The 23,691-nt window shown below is 34.5% G+C and overlaps 1 protein-coding gene across 2 annotated transcripts in view; it reads right to left on the bottom strand.

The window, feature by feature from the left end:
- TAOK1 (TAO kinase 1) overlaps positions 1 to 23,691 on the bottom strand; it is a 107,494-nt gene that overhangs the window by 18,661 nt on the left and 65,142 nt on the right. For both annotated transcript variants that reach the window (XM_081162204.1, XM_081162205.1), the window contains 7 exons: positions 18,979 to 19,072; positions 17,248 to 17,329; positions 13,380 to 13,547; positions 11,418 to 11,621; positions 9,402 to 9,536; positions 5,869 to 6,105; positions 1,239 to 1,367 (listed from right to left, as the gene is read on the bottom strand). In XM_081162204.1, coding sequence (XP_081018330.1) covers positions 1,239 to 1,367; positions 5,869 to 6,105; positions 9,402 to 9,536; positions 11,418 to 11,621; positions 13,380 to 13,547; positions 17,248 to 17,329; positions 18,979 to 19,072 — 1,049 coding nt within the window. The remainder of the gene's footprint in view (positions 1 to 1,238; positions 1,368 to 5,868; positions 6,106 to 9,401; positions 9,537 to 11,417; positions 11,622 to 13,379; positions 13,548 to 17,247; positions 17,330 to 18,978; positions 19,073 to 23,691) is intronic.

The following is a 23,691-nucleotide window of genomic DNA, read 5'->3' as shown; positions in this document are numbered from 1 at the left end:
TATGTGACTATAAAGCAAATTCCTACACACACAAAAGCATTAATATCAAAGAGATTACTGTTATTTTATCAAGATCAATTAACTTATCAGTATCCTAATAACTGATTACATGGTCTAAAAATTTCAATCTGTTCTTATATGCATGGACAGGCAAATAGTTCAGGAAAGGCCTGAGGTGGGGGTTATAATTTTAGACATCATTTTTCTGTCCTGAACACTATCCTGAGTAATTATCTCCTTTCAGAAATTGCCTTGGAACAATTAAGGCTTTTCAAAATTAGACAACATCTTCGTTTAAACGAAGTTCAAGAAAGCAGTTCATAGCCCTAGCTGGGAGTGTTTGTTGTCCTGTACACCAAAAGGTTGTGAGTTCAATTCCCAGTCAGGGCACATACCTAGGTTTTGGGTTCAATCTCCGGTCGGGGTGAGTATGGGAGGCAACAAATCAAATGTTTCTCTCTCACACTGATGTTTCTTTCTCTCTTTCTCTCTCTCTCTCTAAAAATCAAGAAAAACATATTCTCAGGTGAGGGTTAAAAAAAAAAAGGAACGCAGCTGATAAAGGGCAAATGAATATGAATGAAATCAGGTGGCCATAAAGAAATAATAAACATGTTCTCCTATTAAAGAAAATATGATGAGCAAATAAGTCTCTTATCCTTGCTCTATGTTAAAATTGGAAGAACAAATTATTATAATCTTCTGAGCCAAAAGTAAGAAAAAAGATGGTACTTTTAAAGAAAATGTGGGACTTTTTTTCACAGCTCAAGTATTTTTATTTCTAGTGAGTCAGTTACTTAATAAATGCATAGGAAAGCTATTATAAGTAAAATAATTTGTACTTTCAGGTTATTCTTTTTAGATCCCACTCAACTGATGATTCTTATTTCACTGACAAGCAAATGGTCATAATCAATGTCGTCATTCAAACTGATATACATTTAGTGACTACAAACAACAAAAGAAAACTTTATCCTGCATAAGGAATATAGTCAATAATTTTGTAATAACTATGTATCATGCCAGGTAAGTCCTAGACTTATAAAGGAGATCACTTTGTAATTTATATAAATGTCTAACCACTATGTTATACACCTGAAACTAATATAATATTGAATGTCAACTGTAATTGAAGAAAAAAATTAAAAGAAAAATTTATCTTAATGCTTCTATGAGTTGATCAGCATTGGATATAATTACTAATCAGATTAACTGCTGTGAAATTTTTTATAAAGTACCTCCTTAAGCTGTTCTTTTCGAAGTTTATATTCTCTTTTCTGGGACTCCAAAAAGCTATTCAGTTCTTTCTTCTGTTGGGCCTGAATATGTTGCTGGAATTTTTTCTCCTCATTGGCCATCACTTTAGCCTGTAAGAAATTTTTTAAATGGATTACATTAGTTAAGCAGATTCAAAGCAGCAGTTTAATACATATCACCAAGGATACCTCTGTTTCCCAAGAACATAAAATTTGTATAAGCATTACCAAAAGGAGAATTCCCGTATTATTATGATTCAGATCTTTTACTATATGAATTTTAGAGAACCAGTAAAATTAAACTCACCTTTAAAATAAAATATATCATCTGTTTTACTTCTAATTATATACTCAATATATACCCATTGTAGAACATTTAGGAAATAAAAAAAACAAAAACAAGAAAAATCTTATATGATTTTAGCACCCAGAAATAGCCAATATAAACATTTTGGTGATATCCTTCCTAATTTTTTCATGCACATATATATATTTTTTAAACATATCTGTAATCACATTGCAAATCTTGTTTCATGAATTGCTTTCCTAAATGTTAGTTTCTACCTCTTCTCAAGTTTAAAAATGCTACCTAAAACCCAATAGGATTCTAAATATCTGTACTTTCTTTCACCAAATTATTTCAAAATCAAGTATTTACACCATAAATTTTGCTAACTTCTCTACTATTGTGAGAGAGTGGTTCTTTTTTTGTGGGGGGAAAATATAAACAGGGTAACTATGATAATGCTTCAATGAGGACTAGCCAGACATATTTGATGATTTTATGTGAATTTACTGAGAAGCTTATGTTTTACTTGAAAAACATGACTCTCAAAATAAAATGTAACAGATGGGACACCAAAAACAGAAGAAAAGGTTTAGCATGACAAGACTCCTTAAAAATACATAATTATCATATTAAACAAATGGGCTAAATCTTTATTTTTTTTAATTTATTTTTATTGTTGAAAGTATTACAAATGTCCCTTTTCCCCTCATTGATCCCCTCCCCCCTGCTCCCTTCCACCCAGGCCTTCACCATTCTAGTGTCTGTGTCCATGGGTTATGCATACATGTATATAAGTTCTTAGGTTAATCTCTTCCCACCCACACACTCCCACCCCCCACCTTCCCTCTGAGATCCGTCAGTGTGTTCCATGCTTTTATGTCTCTGGATCTATTTTGTTCATTGGTTTATTTTTTTCATTAGATTCCACATATGAGTAAGATCATGTGACACTTGTCTTTCTCTGACTGGATTATTTCACTTAGCATAATACCCTCCAAGTCCCACCATGCTATCTCATAGGGTAAAGGACCCTTCATTTTTTACAGCTGCATAGTATTCCATGGTATAAATGTCTTGAGAAGATGCTTCATATGATTTCAATCTTCTTGAACTTGTAGAAACTTGTTTTGTGTCGTAACATGTGGGCTACCTTTGAGAATGTCCCATGTGCACTTGAGGAGAATACATATTCTGCAACTTTGGGATGAAATGTTCTGTAAATGTCAATTAAATCCATCTGATGTAGTGTGACATTTAGAATCAGTGTCCTTGTTGATTTTTTCATCTGGAAGATCTATCCAGTAAAGTCAGTGGCATGTTAAAGTGCCCTACTGTAACTGTATTGCTGTTAATCTCTCCTTTAAAGTCCTCCAGAAGTTTTTTTTCCCCCAGCCTGAGTCTTTTGTTCTAAGGTGGGTCTCTTGTAGACAGCATATAGTTGAGTCTTCTTTTCTTATTCATTCAGCTACCCTATGTCCTTTGATTGGAGCATTTAATCCATTTATATTTAAGGTTATTACTAACAGGTACTTACCTATTGTCATTTTATTTCTTTATGCCTATGTTTCTCATTCTCTTTATTTCAACTTCTTATTACAACAGTCCCTTTAACATTTCTTGCAATGCTGGTTTGGTGGTAATAAAATCCTTTAGCCTTTCTTTGTCTGGGAAGCTCTTTATTTCACCGTCTATTTTGAATGATAGCCTTGCTGGACAGAGTAGTCTTGGTTTCAGATCCTTGTTTTGCATTACCTTGAATACTTCATGTCATTCCCTTCTGGCCAGTAGAGTTTCTGATGAGAAGTCACTTGACAACTTTATGGGAGCTCCTTGGTAGGTAACAGATTGCTTTTCTCTTGCTGCCTTTAAGATTCTATCTTGCCCGGCGTAGCGTGGCTCAGCGGTTGAGAGTCGACCTAGGATCCAGGCGATCAGGGTTCAATTCCTGGTCAGGGCACATGCCCGGGTTGCGGGCTGTAGCCGATCAATGACTCTCTGATCATTGATGTTTCTATTTCTCTCTCTCCCTCTCCTTTTCTCTCTCTGAAATCAATAAAGATATATTAAAAAGAAAAAAAATTCTATCTTGATTTTTTTGGCATTTTAATTATGATGTGTCTGGGCGTGGGCCTCTTTGGGTTCTTTTTGCTCGGGACACTCTGTGCCTCCTGAACTTGTGTGACTTTTTCCTTCACCAGGTTAGGGAAGTTTTCTGCCATTATTTCTTCAAACAGGTTCTCCAACCTTGCTTGCTTTCTACATCTTCTGGCACTCCTATTATGCAAATATTGTTACATTTCACGTTGTCCCACAGCTCTCTTAAACTGTCCTCCTGTTTTTTATTTGTTGTTTCTTTTTGGATCTCTGAGTGATTTTTCTACCCTGTCTTCTAATTCGTTGACCCTATTCTCGGCTTCCCCTAATCTGCTGTTTATCCCTTCCAATGTGTTTATTTTTTTTTTATTTCTACTATGTCATTTTTAATTTCCATCATAGTTTCCATTTCTTTTCTCATGCTGTTTTGAGCATCCTTATGATCAGTATTCTGAATTCTGTATCTGACAGATTGCTTATCTCCATTTTATTTAGCTCTTATTCTGGAGAATTCTTTTATTCTTTCATTTCAGACTTGTTTTGTCTTCCCATTTTGTCTGTTTTGTTTCTATGTATTACGTAGATCTGCTAGGACTCCAAGTCTTTTGGATGGCCTCTGGTGCAGGGCAATGTCAGATGCTGTTTGTAACTGCTCTTGAGGGCTTTGTTTGAAGTTTTCCACACTCCACAGCTTGTCATTCCCTCTGTTGGGCTGCATGTGTTTGGACAGGACCAAGATGCATACCAAGGTCTGCTTTTCCAAGCCCTGGGTGCAAAAGCAAATCAGGCAAATACTAAAAGCACCCAGAGACTGATTGTTACTCAGTTTCTTGATAAGCTTCAGGCTGTAGAAATTCCACAGGGTGGGGTGGCTGATTGTTATCAGTCTCTTAATGAGCTTCAGGCTGTAGAAACTCCTCTAGGTAGGACGAGAGGTCTTCTAACAGGGTGGGACAATTGCTTCCCCCCCAAGCAAAAGATGCTGGGATGGTAAATGTCTGCCTGAGAAAAATGTCCTCAGCCATATGGAGGAATGACTAAGCACAGGAATCCAGATGACTGCCGTCTGAGCTCTATTCTCCAAGCCAGCTTCCCTAGATTCTTCATACAGCTCTAGTCCACTCTGCCCTCCCTTGGCCAGAGCCCAAGGTGAGTGTCTGCACATGAAACTTTGTGTGTTCGCCCCTTAAGAGGGTGCCTGCATTTCTAGCCCTCTCTCCCTGGCAGACAGAAACCCGGCTGCTTTTCATAGCCAGATGTTATGTGGGCACGTTTCTAAGTGCTCTGGGCTAGGAAGCCCAGCTTGGGGTTCAGACCCCAGAGTTCTCATTGGGAAACCCCCACAGCTGAGATATCCCTCTTGACCTTCAGCTGCTGCCTGTGGGAGCCCAGCCAGCCCTCTTGCACCTCTGCACTTCGTACCAGTCTCTATGCAGTCTCCACTTTTTGTCCTTGGTTATGAAGAGTTCTCTCCAACTAGTCTTTAATTGTAGTTCATTATTCAGGATGGTTTTCTATTATTTTAGCTGTAATTCCAGTTTGGTCCTGGGAGAGTGTCAATGTAGCTTACATTCAATCCACGGCCATCTTGGAATCTGGGCTAAATCTTAATCTCTCTTAATTTATAACCTCTAACATGTTGTATATAATAATCTTCAATTATTATGACATAAAAATCCTGCTATAAATTTTAAAATGTTTAAAACATATACACAGAAAAGAGAGTCATGAATGATATTGAGACCTAAACCTCCTATTGATGGGTGATTTATCAAACTCCTCAATAACCAGGGTATCCAAAGGCCTAGAATAGTTGAATGACTTACCACTGTGACACTATAAAACTATTAAGTGTCAGGAGATGATCTCATGTCCACTGGTTCCCAGACTTAGTACTTGATATTATTCACATTATATAAATATTTCTCCCTTTCCCCAATTAATTTGCTTGGTTCTGGGGAATAGATACACTAACATCAAAATGCTACCTTAATTCTGAGATGATCAAAAGCTAGAATAAATAAATTAGAAATACTGAGTCCTGGCTGGGTAACTCAGTTGGTTAGAGCATTGTCCTGATGTGCCATGGCTGCAGGTCTCATTCCTGGTTAGGGCACATACAAAAATCAACTAATGAATGCATAAATAAGTGGAACAGTAAAGCATTGTTTCTCTGTTTTCCTGTCTCTAAAATTCAGTCATTAAAAACATTAATACTGAATCAGCCACCTCTTTTTCCATAGCAGCCTGATGTTTTTTGATAAGTTTCTCCATTTCTGCAGCAAAGTTGTTACGTTGAGTTTCAAGATCTTTATCTAATCTGAGGCGATGTTCATCCATCTCAGCCTTTAGCTTATTTTCCAGAGTCATCAGCTGCTTTTGATGTTGCCGTCTCATTCTCTTATAGCCAGACATCTGTTCTCTAAGCTCAGAGTCCTGCTCATGTTCTTGCATTTGCCTTGTAACCTAGAAGAAAATAATAAAGCAAAATATTTTTCTTTTGAAAGAATTTTAGACCACTCTAGTATTAACTAAGTAGGTAATTAATATAAGAGATACCAGCTAGCAGTTTCCATTTAAATTTCCAGTGGGTCTTTTAAACAGACAAACTAGTTCTAAAATTTTTATTTTAGAACTAAAATGTAAAGGGACCTAGAATAGCTAAAACAATCTTGCGGGGGTGAAAAAAAATGGAAGACATACACTTCAGTAATCAAAATAGTGTGGTTGTAAGGATAGGCTGAGTAGATCAAAGGAACAGAATAAAATCTAGAAAAGACCCATACATATTCAGTCAATTGACTTCTACCAAAAAGTTAGTTCAAAGAAGAAAGAAAAAACTTTTTTTTTTTTTTTTTTAACAAATTCTACTAAAACAACTGGTGCTCTGCATAAAAAAATAAGTAAATAAGCCTCGACTCCTATATCAATCCACATACCAAAATTAATTTGAAAAGATCTATTTAATCTAAACATAAACCCCAGAATCCTATAGCAGAAGAAAACGTAGAATATCTTCACGACCTTGGGATAGGCAAATATTTCTTGGACAGTACACAAAACACACTGACTATAAAGAAAAAAATATATATAAATTGGATTTTTAAATTGAGGTGAAATTCATGTAATATAAAATTAATCACTTTAACGTGAACAACTCAGTAGCATTTAGTACATTCATAATTTTATGCACCCACTACCTGTATCTAGTTACAACATATTTTTATCACTTCAGAAGAAACTCTTTATCTGTTATACAGTTACTCTTTATTCTCCCCCCTTCAGGTAACCACCAATCTGTCTTCTGTCTCTATGGATTTATCTATTCTGGATATTTCATATAATCAGAATCATATAATATATGACCTTTTGTGTCTGACTTCTTTCATTTAGCATGTTTTCAAGGCTTATCCATGTTGTATGTATCAATACTTCATTCCTTTTAATAGCTAAATAATATTTCATTGTATGCATATGTAATAAATTGTTTATCCATTCACCCATTGTAAATATCTGTGTTGTTTCCACCTTTTCGCTATTGTCAATAATGCTGCTATGAACTTCTGTGTACATGCACTTGTTTAAATACCTGTTTTCAATTCTTTGGGGTACATACCTTGGAGTAGAATTGCTGGGTCATATGGTAATTTTATGTTTAACTTTTTGAGGAATAATCAACTGTTTCCACAGCAGTCAAACCATTTTACATCCTACCAGCAGTATACAGGAGTTCCAATTTCTCTGTAGGCTCTCCAACACTTATATTCCTTTTTTGTTTGTTTGTTTTTTAAATTGCCATTCTAGTGGGTGTGAGGTGGTACTTCACTGTGGTTTTGATTTGTATTTCCCTAATGAATGATGATGTTGAGCATCTTTTCATGTGTTTGTTGGCCATTTGTGTATCTTCTCTGGATAAAGGTGTATTCAAAGTGTAAAGGTCCTTTACACCCATTTTTAAATTGGGTTGTTTAAACTGTATTTTAAAACTACAAATTAATTTCTCATCAAAAAAACAGTAAAAAAAAGAAAAGGTAAATCATAGATGGAGAAAAAATATTTGCAAGACTCATACAAGATATAATATTTGTATTTAGACTATATAAAGAACTCCTACAAATCAATATTAAAAGGATGAACTTCTGAATAAGAAATCAGGCAAAAGACCTGAAGAGACACTTCACTAAAGAACATACATGAACAGACAATAAGCACAAGAAAAGGTGATTATGGTGATAGCTTTAGTCATAGAGAAATGTTAAAAAAAAAAAAAGAACCCACTATGAGATTCTATTTGACACCCACTAGAATGGCTTTAAAATAAAAAAGACTGACAACACCAAATGTTGAACAGGATGTAAACCAACTTCAACTCTTAGACATTGCTAATGGGCATGTCAAATAGTACAACCATTTTGGAAAACTGTTCAACAGTTTCTTATAAAGTTAAACATACATATATTCTATGAGTCTGCAATTCTACACGTAGGTATTTACCAAAAAGAAATTAAAACACCACATTCACATAAAGACTATACAAGAATACTTTTAGCAACCTATAATAACTCAAAATGAGATTCAAACCAAATGCTTATCAACAGAAGGAATGAATAAATGGAAAATTATTCACAGTAATAAAAAAGACTGAACACAACAACATGAATCTCAAAAACATTAAGCTGAGCAAAATACACTCAACTCAAAAGAGTACATTGTGTGATTGTATTTATATAAAATCAAAAAACAGTTAAACCTAACAATAGTGAAGAAACAGAAAGTGGGGTCATGAAAATGGAGAACTACCTAAAAAGGGGTATGAAGGGAACTTTCTGGGATGACAAGAAATCTTACACATCCTGTTTTTTTAGGGGATGGTTAAGTTTCCCCGCAAACTGGCCCCTCTCTATGTATTTATTAAAATAGTCATGGAAAAAAAGTAAGCAACTTTTGCCACCTGCTCTGTTCAAAAAATTATTTAGATGTTGCAGAATAGTAGGAATGACCTGAATTATAATGGGAGATGGTGTTCTTGACTCCATGTCATACAGATTCACAGGTCACAGGGCATGGAATTTATAAAATCTGCATATGTAGCTGATACTTCAGATAACTCCCATATCTTTTTTTCTTTCTGTTATATTTTCCAATATCCTACCTTTCCTATAATATCTTAATATAATTTCTCTCTACCTAGAATCCTTTGCTATGTTTTGGTCCTACCTATCTGACTGATCAGGGTTATAAGTACCCCATTAAAAATGTTCCTGTAATGAACAAATAATTTTTATTGTTATTTGAAAAAAATCAGACGACCTACATTTTGAGTATATCAAATTGCATCACCTGACATTTCCCAAACATTCCCACTCATTTTGGTTAACCTTAATATTTCCTTATTGTTAATTCTTATATGGAAATAACATTTCTCCTCTCCCTCGAGCCTAAAACTAATTATTTAAGGCTCAAACAATTTGTTTTATAAATACTTCCTTTATGCTTTGAATTAAAAGTAATGTGAATTCCTACTTAGTGTCTTGTAGTCTTCTTAAGTGTTTAATATATTCTAACATATTAGTTATTTGTGTACATGTCTTGAAGATATTATTAGTTTAATGTCTCTGTTTATAATCCTTCTCATAATAGGCACTTGAATACTGAATGAATGTTTTGCAAAATAACAAATACAAAAAAATAGTTATATTTGAGTATACAGATGACAAGGTCCAACATGAAAAATATACTTTTAATTCCAGTGAAGTACATACCAGTGATGCTGTCCGTATAGTAGCAAAATGTTCTCGATTACGATAGTGTGATTTATGACGAGACACTTGGGGCGGAGATTGTGGATCTGATGCTCTTGTTCTAGGATCTCCCTCCTCTCTGTAATTTTCTTCCTCCTAGACAAAGAAAGAGCAACACTATTTCAGGTGAACAGAGTTTATTTGAACTTTCAAGAAAATTAGTTTAAAAACAACCTGACCAACAAATCCCAGACATAATTGTAAAAGCAAAAACAAACTAAAATTGGGAACACTGATATTTTATTTTCAACATAGTTAGAATTAGGAAACATTATTTCTTCAGTGTATGAAATAGCACACAGATTCAGGATAAAAAAATATATAAGGCTAGATTTATATGTCCTACTCATATAAAATTGCAAATTTTTAGTATGACTTCAAAATAATGACGATGAAACCTGCAGCAGTATTTTAAACAGCAGTAATAAAATTAATTACTCTAAGGCTCTTGGGTTTTAGAAGCAATAATATAGCTTAAAAACAACTTTATAATACTTCTGCCATTTGTCCAAGTAATAAAAAAATAGTTGTAAATTGATGTCTTTCCTTATATATTCCCTGAGTTCCTTAACTAAAGAGAAGTCAATTAAGTAGCAACCAAACTAATTGTGGGACTAATCTTTTATATTGCTGATTCTATTGTATGAATATAAAAATTAACCATGATTTTGCTCTGAATAACACTTACCGCTTATCTAACCATTCTTAATAAATTTTTGTATTTATACAAAATATATGTAATACAAAATTTGCCATTTTAACCATCTTTAAGTATACAAGTCAGTGGCATTAATTACTTTCTTAATGTTGTGCAACCATTGCCACTATTTCCAGAACTTTATTATCACCCCAACTGGAAACTCTGTATTCATTAAAAAAACCTCTCTATTGTACCCTCTACTCAGGCCCTGGTAACCTTTAATCTACTTTCTATCTCTATGAATTTGCCTATTCCAGATATTTTATATAAGTGGAATTACACAGTATTTGTCTTTCTGCATCTGGCTTATCTTTCTTAGCATAATGTTTTCAAGGTTCACTCGATGTAGTGTGTATCAGAATTTCATTCCTTTTTATAGCTGAATAATATTCCATTAGATGTATATACCACATTTTGTTTATTCATTCATCTGTTGATGGACGCTTGTATTGGTTCCATCTTTTAGCTAATGGGCCTACTAACATTTTAGGTAATGCCACAATTGTTAAGTTAAAAAGGAAGCATTCCTATTCATTGCTGAAAGGAGCTAGCTGACCTTCAAATAATTTCAAGAAAATTTAAAATTTTGCATTTGAAAGTGCAAATAATAATGTAGCAAACACCCCCATTTCTGATACCCAGAATTTATAATTTTCTGCAACTACACTCAATTTTATTTTAAAATTGTAAACATGGATAATGCAAAAGTTACTTTCTTTTTTTAATCCTCACCCAAGGATATGTTTTTCATTGATTCTAGAGAAAGGGGAATGGAGAGGAAGAGGGAGAGAGTAAAAGAAACACAGATCAGTTGCCTCACGAATGCGCCTGACCAGGAATTGAATCTGTGACCCTTTGGTGCATGGGACGATGGTCTAACCATTGAGCGGCACTGGCCAGGGCCAAATGTTACTTTTTATCATTCTAACCCTTTCTCCTACTCCCCAAAGGCAACCATTATCACTAATTTCATGTGTATACTTATTATTTTCAAATACTTTATTTTCCATCTAAGTAACTTCAAATAATAAATTATATCGTATTTCTGTATTTCTTTCTTCTAAGATTTTTGAAATAATCTTTTTGTATTCTCAAAACATTAGTTTCCCAAATGCAGATTATTACACTGGGAATTAGCAAGCCTATGTTTCAAACTTCTAAAACACAAAAACAAAACAAAAAACTTCTCTTAAACTAATCAGATGAAGAAAATTATTTACCAAAGTTGAAAATTATTTACCAAAGTTGAAAATTTTCACTGAAACCCAAATACTCACAGGTTTTAAGTGGATGACAGAACTATTAGACATCACTGTATGATCTCCCTCCATCATGTCTAGCTCACTCTTGTCATCTGAGGCATCTGGAAGACTGTTAACACTACTGCTTTGGCTACTGGCACTAATGGACATACTGGGAATAGACTGATTACTTCCAACACTATTGACTGTTCCTGTTCGTCCAACGCCATGATCTTGTTCCTAAGGGAAAAGAGCATCAGGTTCAAATATCTGTATTTCTTTTGAATTCTTAAGTATAAGTACCTAATACATTACTTGACATAGTCTTTAGAAAGTCAAAGATCTATCATGAGAAATTCCTTTTATTCGTCAAGTAAGTTTACCAACTGTCACTTGACAGTAAAGCAAATAAAAATGACCAGCAAGTGTGAAAACCAACCATGTGAAAAAGTTAATCAGTTTTGCGTTATTTCTAAAGCGTAGCATTTTCTCTAAATTGTTTGACATTTTTTGAAATCCATTTTTACCACACATCTCATGGGCTATATAGAAAAATGCTGCTCATTTCTCAGTGATTCCCATGGTTAAAACAAGCCCTTTAATTTTTTTTATCTTGTAAACAACTCCTTTTAGTTGTTATTTTTATTGAAGCCTTTTTGTAATTATATTTTCCTTTCTCCCTCAGAATATAGTCTCTACTCTATCCTCTACCACCAAATAATTAACATTAATTCCTTATCCATTTCTGTGTAAATTAAATATTACCTATATATTTAATCGTAATCATAAAACTGTTTTTCTGAAGTAACCAGGAAAGCAATGGTATCTGGGCACCAACATTATAGTAGTCTTACCATATCAAAATTCTATAAGATATGCAGACTTTAATTAATATACACCCATGGTGTGTATATCTCGCTACATACAGGTATATATCTGTATCTATATATCTATATCTACCTTTCTATCTGAACTTATATCCCTAGCCTATCAGGGATGCTACATTAGAATTACAGATTTAATTACATTAGAATTTTGTTAATTTCACAACTTTGCTAAACTATTCATATGTTTAAAATAGCTCCAAACAATTTTCTAACGATTATTATAAGAACTAATAAAACAAAATAAAACCAAAACCAAAACTGTAAGTCAAGAAAAGTAAGTAACTATTGCTCCTTGTTTCAGAATGCAAAGTGATCACCTTCACTGGAACACAATACAAAAGAATCCAAGTTTTGGAATTCTAACAAGAGCAAAGAAGAAAATGGAAAGTATTTAGAGTGAAAAAGATAGTTCCACAAATAAGCTTCTATCTGTCTATCTATCTATCTATCTATCTATCTATCTATCTATCTATCTATCTATCATCTATCTATCAATCAATCATCTTGCTATCTATCTCCTTGTGAGGAAGTTCTTTAGCATTTATATTACAAATTTGTATTTCCATTCTCCCTAACAGGCAACATGGACAGACTGTGGCCTTGAGAATGAATGATATATGAATTTGAACCTACATACCCTTACCTAAGGTTAGTTAACCATTCTGAGCTTTGCTTTACTCATCTATAAAATGAGTATTTTAAAGCTGTGTAGATGGAATAAAATTGTACAGAACTGAAAAGAATCAAGTGCCTATGGTGACAGAGTAGAATGCTCGATAACTTTGTAATAACCTCTGGCAACTTCCAGAGTTTATAACTTCAAATGCTTCCAAAGGTATGTCCCATGAAATTGGAGAATCAGGCAAAGAAAAAAAAGGGTTCAGTGGCCAAGAACTTTGAGAGGGACTAGATTACTATGCAAATGTACACTATGAAGGGTTTGGGTCTAAATAATGCAAAATCTTTTCCCCACCTGGGATCCTTACAGGACCAGTGTTAAGAAAACACAATCTAGGAACCACTGATCTAAAAGATTTGTGGCAAGACAAACTGCCTAAGTAAAAAAGCCAATAAAGAGAGCTCAACATTTCAGTAATTTCTAACCTATTACCTCTTCTTCTTCCTGTGCTTCTACTGCTGGTCCATTATGTGCCTCCTGGAAAAGGAGTTTCTTCATCTTTCGATATTGCAGATTGTCCAGCTCTCTTACTGCATCCTTTGTCCTTTGAATGAGATCTATTAACACTGTTTCAGGGCGCTCCCGAAGAACAAACATGTGCTGGATAACAGAAGTTAAAAGTCAGGATGAAACCTATACTGTGTATTTTTTCAATTAGTACAAATGTACCCCTTTCTCAGATCCTAGAATTACTACCTTACATAATTATGATAGATAAGGCATATAATCTATGGCTATCTAATTCTATTATACTTCTGAATTCTTTCATTTACAAAGTTGTGATTTACACATACATACTCCGTGCCTATGTAACTACCGTGCACATTTTATAAAAACTTTGAACATTATACCTTTGTTGGCCAACTGAAAATGCTGAGTTAAAATAAAAAAAAGGTCTAATTAAGTTCTAAGAATTAAGTTCAATTATTAAATTAGAGCCCTAAATAAGGGCTAAATAAAGGTTTACATACTCTAGAACTGCTGATTTCATAGATGAGGCATGTTCAGTTCTGAGTTAGGTTTCAACAGGAATTTACTGATGGTGGTTTTATGTCATATAAACTTGAACATTATGGGCTCCTTTACATGTTGCATAAGCAACACTTTATAAAACACTAGCAGCTGATTAAAAGCCATTATATTATTAGTGATTTTTACTAATAACATTTAATAAAGCTCAACCTTATCAAGTACAGAAAAGTAGGAAGAACAATTCCACCATTAAAATTACCACTGTTAAATTTTGGTATATTTCTTTTCTTTCGTTCTTTCTTTTTTTCAATTACAATTGACATTCAATATTATATTAGTTTCAGGTGTACAGCACAGTAGGTGTTTTAAAAACTTATGAAGTAAAAAAACACACCAAAAAAAAACTTATGAAGTGATCCCCCCCAATAAGTCTAGTACCCTCCTGGCACCATACATAGTTATGACAATATTATTGATTACATTCTCTATGCTGTACTTTACATCCCCGTGATGGTATATTTCTTTTCAGAAATTCTCTATGTATAGATTATGTTTTATAAATACACAGTTATAATATAGATTGCAGAAAGATACCTTCTACCTTGAGTTCATGAGATGCCCTTGAATTCTCATAACACTTTTACCTTCTTAGTTTAAATTTACTTCTTTGCTATGCAGAGTTATAACTATATATTTTATTCTACTTTCATTGTCATAGTATCATGTTATTTCAATTCATACACACAATGCCTATAGAATATCACATCAAATGTTTATGCCAAAATTATTTAACCACTATCCTAATTCTGGATGGTTATTTCCAATTTTTATTTCTGAGATAAACAGCTTCATAAATAAAAAACCTTTTTTCTATTATTATTTTTTCTTTATGATGGACTTCAACAGAAATGTAATTAGGTCAAAGAAAAAGAAGCACTTGATTACTTCCTGTCATTTTGAATAAGGCTATGCCAACACACTCAGTATTCAATACAGGTAAATGAATACTATATGCAGACTTGGGATCTAATGTCCAAATACCAAACACCTGGCCCTGGTGGGTTGGGTTTTTATCAAAAGAGATTACGCTTAGACAAGTGTAAGAAGGCGGTCACATTCTCCCTTTTTCCTGAGCCTTAGCTTCTTGGTATGTACCACTATCTACAATACTCAGTCTTATTATTATTATTATTTTTAAATCCTCGCCTGAGGACATATTTGTTGATTTTAGAGAGAGAAGAAGGAACAGGGGGAGAAGGAGGGGGAGAGAGAGAGGTTGAGAGAGAAACAATGATCAGTTGCCTCCTGTACACACCCTGAACAGGGGATCAAATCTGAAACCTTGACATGTGCCCCAACTGAAAATCAACCCACAACCCTTATGGTGCTTGAGGCAACGCTCCAACCAAGTGAGCCATGCACTGGGGCCAATATTCAGTCTTATCAAAAAATAATATATTTCTAAGTTTGATAATTTTCTACATATAGGTCTTGCTTATTTTTCACTAACATAATTCCTAGGTATACTGAACATTTTATTGCTGTAATGAGTACCTATTTATTCAGGCTTTCATTTCTGAGACCATGAGTGAGATTACTGCCTAGAATTCCCCAAGCATTACTGAAACTTTATATTGCTCTTCAACATACTATGGTTGCAAATAATACTATTGAATATATATATATATATATATATATATATATATATATATATATATATATGAGGATTTCCTCTGTATCTTTAACTGCTGTGTATCAGTGAAAATAAATTGAACCTCTTGAAATTCTAAAACATTCATGTAATAATAGCCTACTTATATCTTGTAGTGAAAAATCAACAAGATTGCTTAGGGTCACAAAGAGAGAGCCAAATCCTGCTTCCTAATAATGTCTTATCTAGATGTTTTAAGAAGTATATTAATTCCAACAATACTATTGTTATTAATAAAATGGTGAACCTCCAAATGAAATAATAATTTAAAATATATATACATATATATATCTTTATTGATTTCAGAGAGAGGGAGAGAGAGGGAGGCAGAGGGAGAGAGACAGAAACATCAATGATGAGAGAGTCATTGATTGGCTGCCTCCTGCATGCCCCACACTGGGGATTGAGCCCAAAACCCAGGCATGTGACCTGATTGGGATTGAACCTTGATCTCCTGGATCATAGGTCAACACTCAACTGCTGAGCCAAGCTGGTCAGGCATGAAATAATATTTTTTTGAGAATATAAAGGATATACTAATAATGTATTTAAAATAGGCAACCAAATCTATTGCACACTGAACAGAATTTACAAGATTTTTTAATTTTCATTAAGTTGGAAAAATGTATTTCCAGAAAATAAACAAAAATATGATATCCATTTATAAGTTTCTTTTGAAATCTCTTTTCTCCCACAATATTTATATAAATATATCACATAATTTTTCTTTCTCTCATATTATTTTAATATAGGACAGATTAATATATAAAGTAGTATAAGTATAAAAATTAAATTAAAAATTAAACTATGTTTTGTCAACTTTGAAATAAAACATTCCATATAAATTAAAATTTATAATTATAACTCATGAATATATTCTTTCACATATAAAAATTTGGTACTATTTTGAATATTTGGCTATATATTCTATTCAGCCATGGTAAAACCAGTTAATCAATTTTGAATAAAACAAATGAAAAAACTTAGCACCTGAGAAAAGTTCCAAACAATATTTTAGTAAAAACTAGTAGAGCAGCCCAGCCAGTGTGGCTCAGCGGTTGAACAGAGACCTAGGATCCAGGAGATCAAGATTCCATTCCCAGTCAGGGCACAGGCCCAGGTTGTAGGCTTGATTCCCCAGTAGGGGGCGTACAGGAGGCAGCTGATCAATTACGACTCTCATCAATGATGTTTCTATCTCTCTCCCTCCCTTTCTCTGAAATCAATAAAGATATATTTAAAACCAAGCCCCCCCCCCCAAACTAGTAGAGCGTTCTTAATACGGATTCAGAATCAAAGAGAAATAAAGTACATTCTTTTTTTTTATCCTCACCTGAGGATATTTTTTCCATTGCTTTTCAGAGACTGGAGGGGAAAGAGAGGAAAAAACATTGATGTGAGAGAGACACATCGATCGGTTGCCTCCCACATGCGGCCCAGTCGGGGTTGGGGATCGAGCCTGCAACCAAGGTCTGTGCCCTTGGCTGAGATTGAACCCAGGACCCTTCAGTCTGCGAGCCAATGCTCTAACCACTGAGCAAACTGGCTAGGGCAAAGCACATTCTTTAAAATAATTTCTTGGGTAGAAAACCGACATAAGAGTATAATAGAACTAACCTTTAAAAGTTCCTCTGATGTAGGGCGATCTTGAGGGATTTTCTGGAGGCAAGAATCTACAAAGTTGCGAAAATAATCAGACCTATTGTAAAGGAAAGTATCAAGTGAACATATTGCTATTTCCTTTAAAAACAGATCCACAAATCAAGGTATGTATCTACTGGTGGGAGGGTTGGGATGGAAAAAAAAATATTAAAAAAAGGCAGACACAATACACTATATATTTCATGTAAATCTATGAAGACCATCTAAAGCAACCAGTGAATCTTTACCATTTTTCAAAGATAAACTTGCACAGATTATTTAAAAATCCTGCTCCCACATAAAAACACAACTCATTCTAAATTGAGGCAAAATTAGGGAAGTCAATTTTTTTCTGCTTTGCATTCAAATCTAAAATAACATTTTTCTCAATTTGTTTTCTCGTATAAGCCATCTCTTTTTTATTTGCTTCTTGGATTATCTCCTATATTGCATGTTTCAGAACATCACTCTATTAGCTTTGGAGAGAGCATTTTGCATATCTGAGTATTTGGTGTCCCTGAACAAATGGATAGAACTTCCATTAAACCCAAAAAACCAATTAAGATATTTTTAAAAACATATGAAGTCTGCAGCGTATTATTATAGTATGTAATCAATGAAGAGTTCAGTGAGCAAGACAGTAAGTAATAATTACTCCATCAATGTTTGTCTTAAATATCAAATAACATTTATGTCCCTTGTGCAAGAAAATATTTCATTTTGAATCCCTAAAGTATCACAGTATAAAGACAATCTGTGTTCAATATATTATTTATATGTCCCATAATAGTAAACTCTGCCAAAAAAATTCCTTCTACATATATCTAAATAAGTAGTAAAGACCTTTTAATGTGACCTAATTATGTAACCTTTAAAAAAATAAAGTATTCCTAATTTATGCAACTGCCTGAAGAATTAATTTCCCACTAAAATTTTCTATCACTAAAAATTCTAATTTTCTAAAACTGTCAATCTGTTCTGCATAAACTTCTTTACATAAATGAACTTAATTTTATCAAGGAAGTACTAGGAAAAGGAACATCAGAGCATTCTGAATAATAAATAACACAACTAGAATGATCCCAAAGTTACAAATTATCTGATAATCTGGTAAGTCAAGTCATTTTACCTATGCTTTATACCATATAAATTATAAACTGTTCTCAGCAAAATATCACTACAGGTATGGCAATCTACATATTTTAGTTATAAAATAGTAATGTTTAAATTGTGCCAGCTATTATATAATCAGGGTTATAAATATTCCTAAAGTTCAAAGAAAATATAAGATATGAATTTTTGTAAAAAGCAATACTTTTATCCATGTGGCATCACTGAGATATATATGCTATGAAAAGCAGACACAATCAAGGATAAACGTGATATAAGGGTAAAATAACCCTATTTTATTTTATTATTTTATTTTATTTTATTTTATTTATCTTTGCCTATAGTTTATTTAATACAGGTTCACTGAGGGAATTTCACAAACCAATAGTACACAGTCTCTTAATAAGCCAATAAAAATAATATACTCCAAAGCAATGATGAATTAATTACACAATTTGTTACAGGAATAAACCTATTTTAATATCTCTTCAGGTAGTAATACATTTTACCTAGTTGAAATGAAATCATTTTGATAACATTATGAGAAAGCATTTAATTTATAAAATGTTGAGTAATGTATCTCTTAGCAATACTCACCATTCATTAGACTGTAGTGTAGGGGATTCATTTTGGGCTATGTGATATAAGGCACTCATTGCATTCATATTAAATAAAGGAGGCTTCCGTTCCGCTGTAAGAGAAAGAAACTTGCCTGTTAAAATACATGCTTGTTATAAAGGGGCACACAAATATTGTTAATATTGTTAAAGATTTTTCTTTTTTTAAATAATCTCAAACTTAGCAAAAATACTGCAAGTTGAGTTCAAAAACATTGTCAAGTAAATCAATTTAGAGTAAAATGCTGAACTGATGTCCCACCATTCCTAAATACTTTAAAAGAAGAACATTCTACTAAAGAACAGTAATATCTCTATTAAATCAGGCCATTAATGCTGATACATAACTTTCATCTAATCCTCAAACCCACTCACGTTTCAATCAAATATCAAATAATGTCCTCTGTAGCAAAAGTGAGCTTTGATCATTTGTGTCCTTCAAGGATATTGTCTATTTTATCTGTTGTTAAATTTATTAACATAAAATTATTCATACTTAAAGGACTATATCCTTAGAATCCTTTTGTACCTGTAAAATCTGTAGTGATGTCACCTCTCACACCTGATATTGATAATTTATGTCTTTTTTTCCTGATCAATCTAGCTAGAGGTTTACCAATTACCTCGAAGAACTAGTTTTTTATTTCATTGATTTTCTCTATTGTTTTTTTCTATTTAATTGATTTCTGCTTTGATCTTTTTACTTTCTTCTGTTTTTTTTTTAATATGTCTTTATTGATTTCAGAGAGAGAAAGAGATAGAAACATCAATGATGAGTCATTGATCGGCTGCCTCCTGCATGCCCCCTACTGGGGATGGAGCCTGAAACTGGGCATGTGCCCTGACCAGAAATCGAACCGTGATCTCCTGGATCACAGGTCAATGCTCAACTCCTGAGCCACACTGCCCTGGCCCTTCTGGTTATTTTGAGTTGAATTTGCTCTTCTTTTTCTAGTATCTTAAAGTAAAAGTTGAAGTTATAACCTTGACAATTCTGAAGATAGGAGATTTTTGAATGTCCCCAATATGAGTTTGTCTTATGATTAAATTTAGGTTAAACATCTTTGGCAAGTATCTCAGAAGAAATATCACAGAAGGAGATGTTATGGTTTTCTCATTGTTCTATGAGGCAGTGCATGATTTCAAATAGTCTTGTTCTGATGGTTGATGGCATTCACTTGGACCACTTAAGGCCATGTCTGACAGGTTTCTTCACAGTAAAGTTTCTCTTTTTTTCCTTGGCAAGAAGATACTGTAAATCTATATAAACAGTTTTTCATAAAACTTTCATTTTATTCTTTATTTACTGTATAGATTTATATATTTTTATTTTATTTAATAAACTATAATCTGCTATCATTTATTTTGATATTCAAAAATGCCTCATCATATTTGATCAATGAGAATGTTTTTATCCTGGCTTCTGTCTTTCTGACATGGTCTCATCATTCCTTGATCACCTCCTTGCTTTCTGGCACACCAAGATGTTTCAGGTTCATCTGATACTTTCCCTACTTCAAACACTGGATCAACTGTTTCTCCAAAAGCTGTCACAGTAAATGTGCTCACTGCTACTGAGGTGTCACTACTCTTAGATCCTCTCGGTGGATAAAGTTAGGGAACACATACAGATACACAATATACTGGGTATCCCCCAAAAATGTATATACACTTTAACAGCTGATAGCTCAATTTTGAAAATGAAAAATGCATTTTAATAAACCCTGCCTTTATAATTTATTCAAAGTGTGTGTATACATTTTTGGGGACACCCTGTATTTATACACATACATACACATTAAACACCTATATGTGTATTGAAAACAATTGTGTTCACTACAGTATTTCAAATCCAATCCAATACCTTAATATTTATTCTAGCTCTCTCTCTTTCCATTATTGGTAACACCTTATCTCTAACAATGAAAAACCTTGCTCTGATTACCCTTAATGTATTTCCCCCCTGTATGTAACTAGTCTCCTGTCATTGCCACTACCCTTTTTCCTGAGCAGATATCCCCCCTCTCCCTGTTGCTTTTGAAACCCCATTCCAAGTCACTCTACAGTATGAATGTCCTCTTCATCCACTCAGGTTCTTTTCATTTTTAAAAAATATGTTTTCTTTTTATTGATTCTAGAGAAAGAGGAAGGGAGAGGGAGAGAGAGAAACATCAATGTGAGAGAGAAACATAGATTGGTTGCCTTCTGCATGCACACACCCAGACCAGGGATTGAACCCAAAACCTGGGCATGTGCCCTGACCAGGAAAAGAACTGGTGACCTTTTGGTACAAGTGATGATGCTCAACCACTGGCCAAGGCGATACACTCAGTTTCTGATACTCCCCCAAACTGCAGTAAGGCCCTCCTCATTAGTCGTCATGAGAGAAAATCCTTTTTTTTGATGAGGCACTGAGTGTGTAGGTCCACCCCCCAAAATGGACACCCTCTTTAGACTTTGACACCATACAATAGATCACTCTCCCTACTGTCACCTTCTCACCCTACCTGGACTCTGATACCCCAAGCTGAGCCAACTTTAGGTATGAATGACTCAGTCACCCTCCTTGGGCTCTGTATCTCCAAACCTGATGGCCCACCTGCACAGATACCCTCATTAGGTTCTGTTTCCTCATACCAGGACATTGGTCTGTGGGAACTCCCTCCTTTAATCACATGACCCTGATACTCCATCCTGGGGTACCATGGCTCACCAGCTAAATAGTTTGGGAAGGGGACAGAGTTACTGAGAAATTCTGATTTTGAATGAAATAACTTGTTTCTATGATAACTTATTAGAGTATTTAAATTTTTAACTTATTAGAGTATACCATTTTTAAGTGGTATACCATCAACACATCAATCCATACTATGCTTTTTGATTTTGTAATTTACTATAAAATTGAACATCTCTCAGGACAGATCTTTGACCTCCTTGGCTAAATTTATTCTTAGGCATTTAACTCTATTTGATGTGGTTGTAAATGGGACTGTTTTCTTAATTTCTTTCTGATAGTTTGTTGTCAGTATATAGAAATGCAACTGATTTTTATATATGGACTTTGTATCCTGAAACTTTACTGAATTAGTTTATTAGTTCTAACAGTTTGTTGGTGGAGTCTTTAAAATTTTCTATGTATAATGTCATGTCATCTGCAAGTAATGACAGTTCTTCTTCCTTTCTGATTTGGATGCCTTTTATTTCTTTATCTTGCCTTAAACTGCTCTGGTGAGGACTTCTAATACGACATTGCATAAAAGTAGCAAGAGTGAGCACCCTCCATATGGGATCTGGATGGCTGCAGATTAGGTGGAAGCTACACTCACTTCCTCCCAGGACCAAGCTGGAATTACAACTAAAGTATAGAAAAATCATCCTGAATAACTAACTGCAGAGTAGCTGGAGAGAAGCCTTACAATAAAGGACTTACAGAGGAGGCCACACTGAGACTGGTAGGAAGTGCAGAGGTAGGTGGGAGAGGGTAGGTCAGGCTCCCACAGGCAGCAGCTGAAGTTCCAGAGGGATATCTCAGCTGCTGGGGAGTCCCCCTGAGGACTCTGGGGTCTAAACCACAAGCATGCCTTTCCAGCCCAGAGCACCAAAACTGGGAAAGGTGCCCACATAACATCTTGCACCTTTCCCAGTTTTGGTGGGCTGGGCTGGGGAGTTTCTGTCCACCAGGAGATATGCCTAGAAACACAAGCACCCCCTTAAAGGGCAAACTAAAGGGGTAACACACAAAATTTTGTTTGCAGCCACTCACCCTGGGCTCTGGAGGAGAAAGGGAAGAATGGACTAGAGCTGCATGAGGACAGTCTGCAGTTGGTGGCTCTGGGGAGAGAGCTGAAAGGTCAGCCGCCAGGATCCCTGTGCTGAGTCATTCCCCCATACTATAGAAGCCACCTTTCCCAGGCAAAGCATTCTCCTCCAGGCAGCATCAGCCTGGGGGTAGGCAACAGTCCCACCACCCTCCCACTGGAATCCCTCTCGCCCCACCCATGGAGTTTAAGCCCTGCTGAGTACGCCTGAGGCTCTTTAAGTGACTGAGCCTAACAGTCCCAGGACCCTTCAGTCCAAGGGCCAAAACTCTAACCACTGATCAAACAGCTAGGGAAAAAAACCTTTATTTTAATAGCCTATTTTAAATTAATAACAACTAAAGTTGAACATACTTTATTTTATTTTATTATTATTTTTTAAATATATCTTTATTGATTTCAGAGAGAGGAAAGGAGAGGGAGAGAGAGACAGGCAGAAACATCAATGATGAGAGAGTCATTGGGGATCGAGCCCGCAGCCCGGGGATGTGCCCTGACCGGGAATCGAACCTTGATCTCCTGGATCCTAGGTCGATGCTCAACCGCTGAGCCACGCCCGGCCGGGCTGAACATACTTTAAAGCTTACCTATTTCCTCCCCACAATCCCTTTGTTTTGTTGTCACAATTACATCTTCATATTCTGTGTATCCATTAACAAAAATTACTGTTATTGTTATTTTCATTTGTTTTCTTTTTATTCCTTAATATATTTCTGAAATATTATGCCCTCAACACACTCTACCTTTACAATCAGAAAAAAATAGTAAATTTTATTTTTATAATGACAATTGTACAATCATGCATATATAGCCTGAAAAACAAACTAGGGATCTTTTTCATCAAACTGTAAACAAACATACAAACTCACCTTTAA

The sequence above is a fragment of the Miniopterus schreibersii genome (genome assembly GCF_964146895.1).
Source record: "Miniopterus schreibersii genome assembly, chromosome: 16".
Classification (NCBI taxonomy): Eukaryota; Metazoa; Chordata; class Mammalia; order Chiroptera; family Miniopteridae; genus Miniopterus; species Miniopterus schreibersii.
Note: the sequence above shows the minus strand (reverse complement) of the source record. Positions and strands in the feature narration are given on the sequence as shown.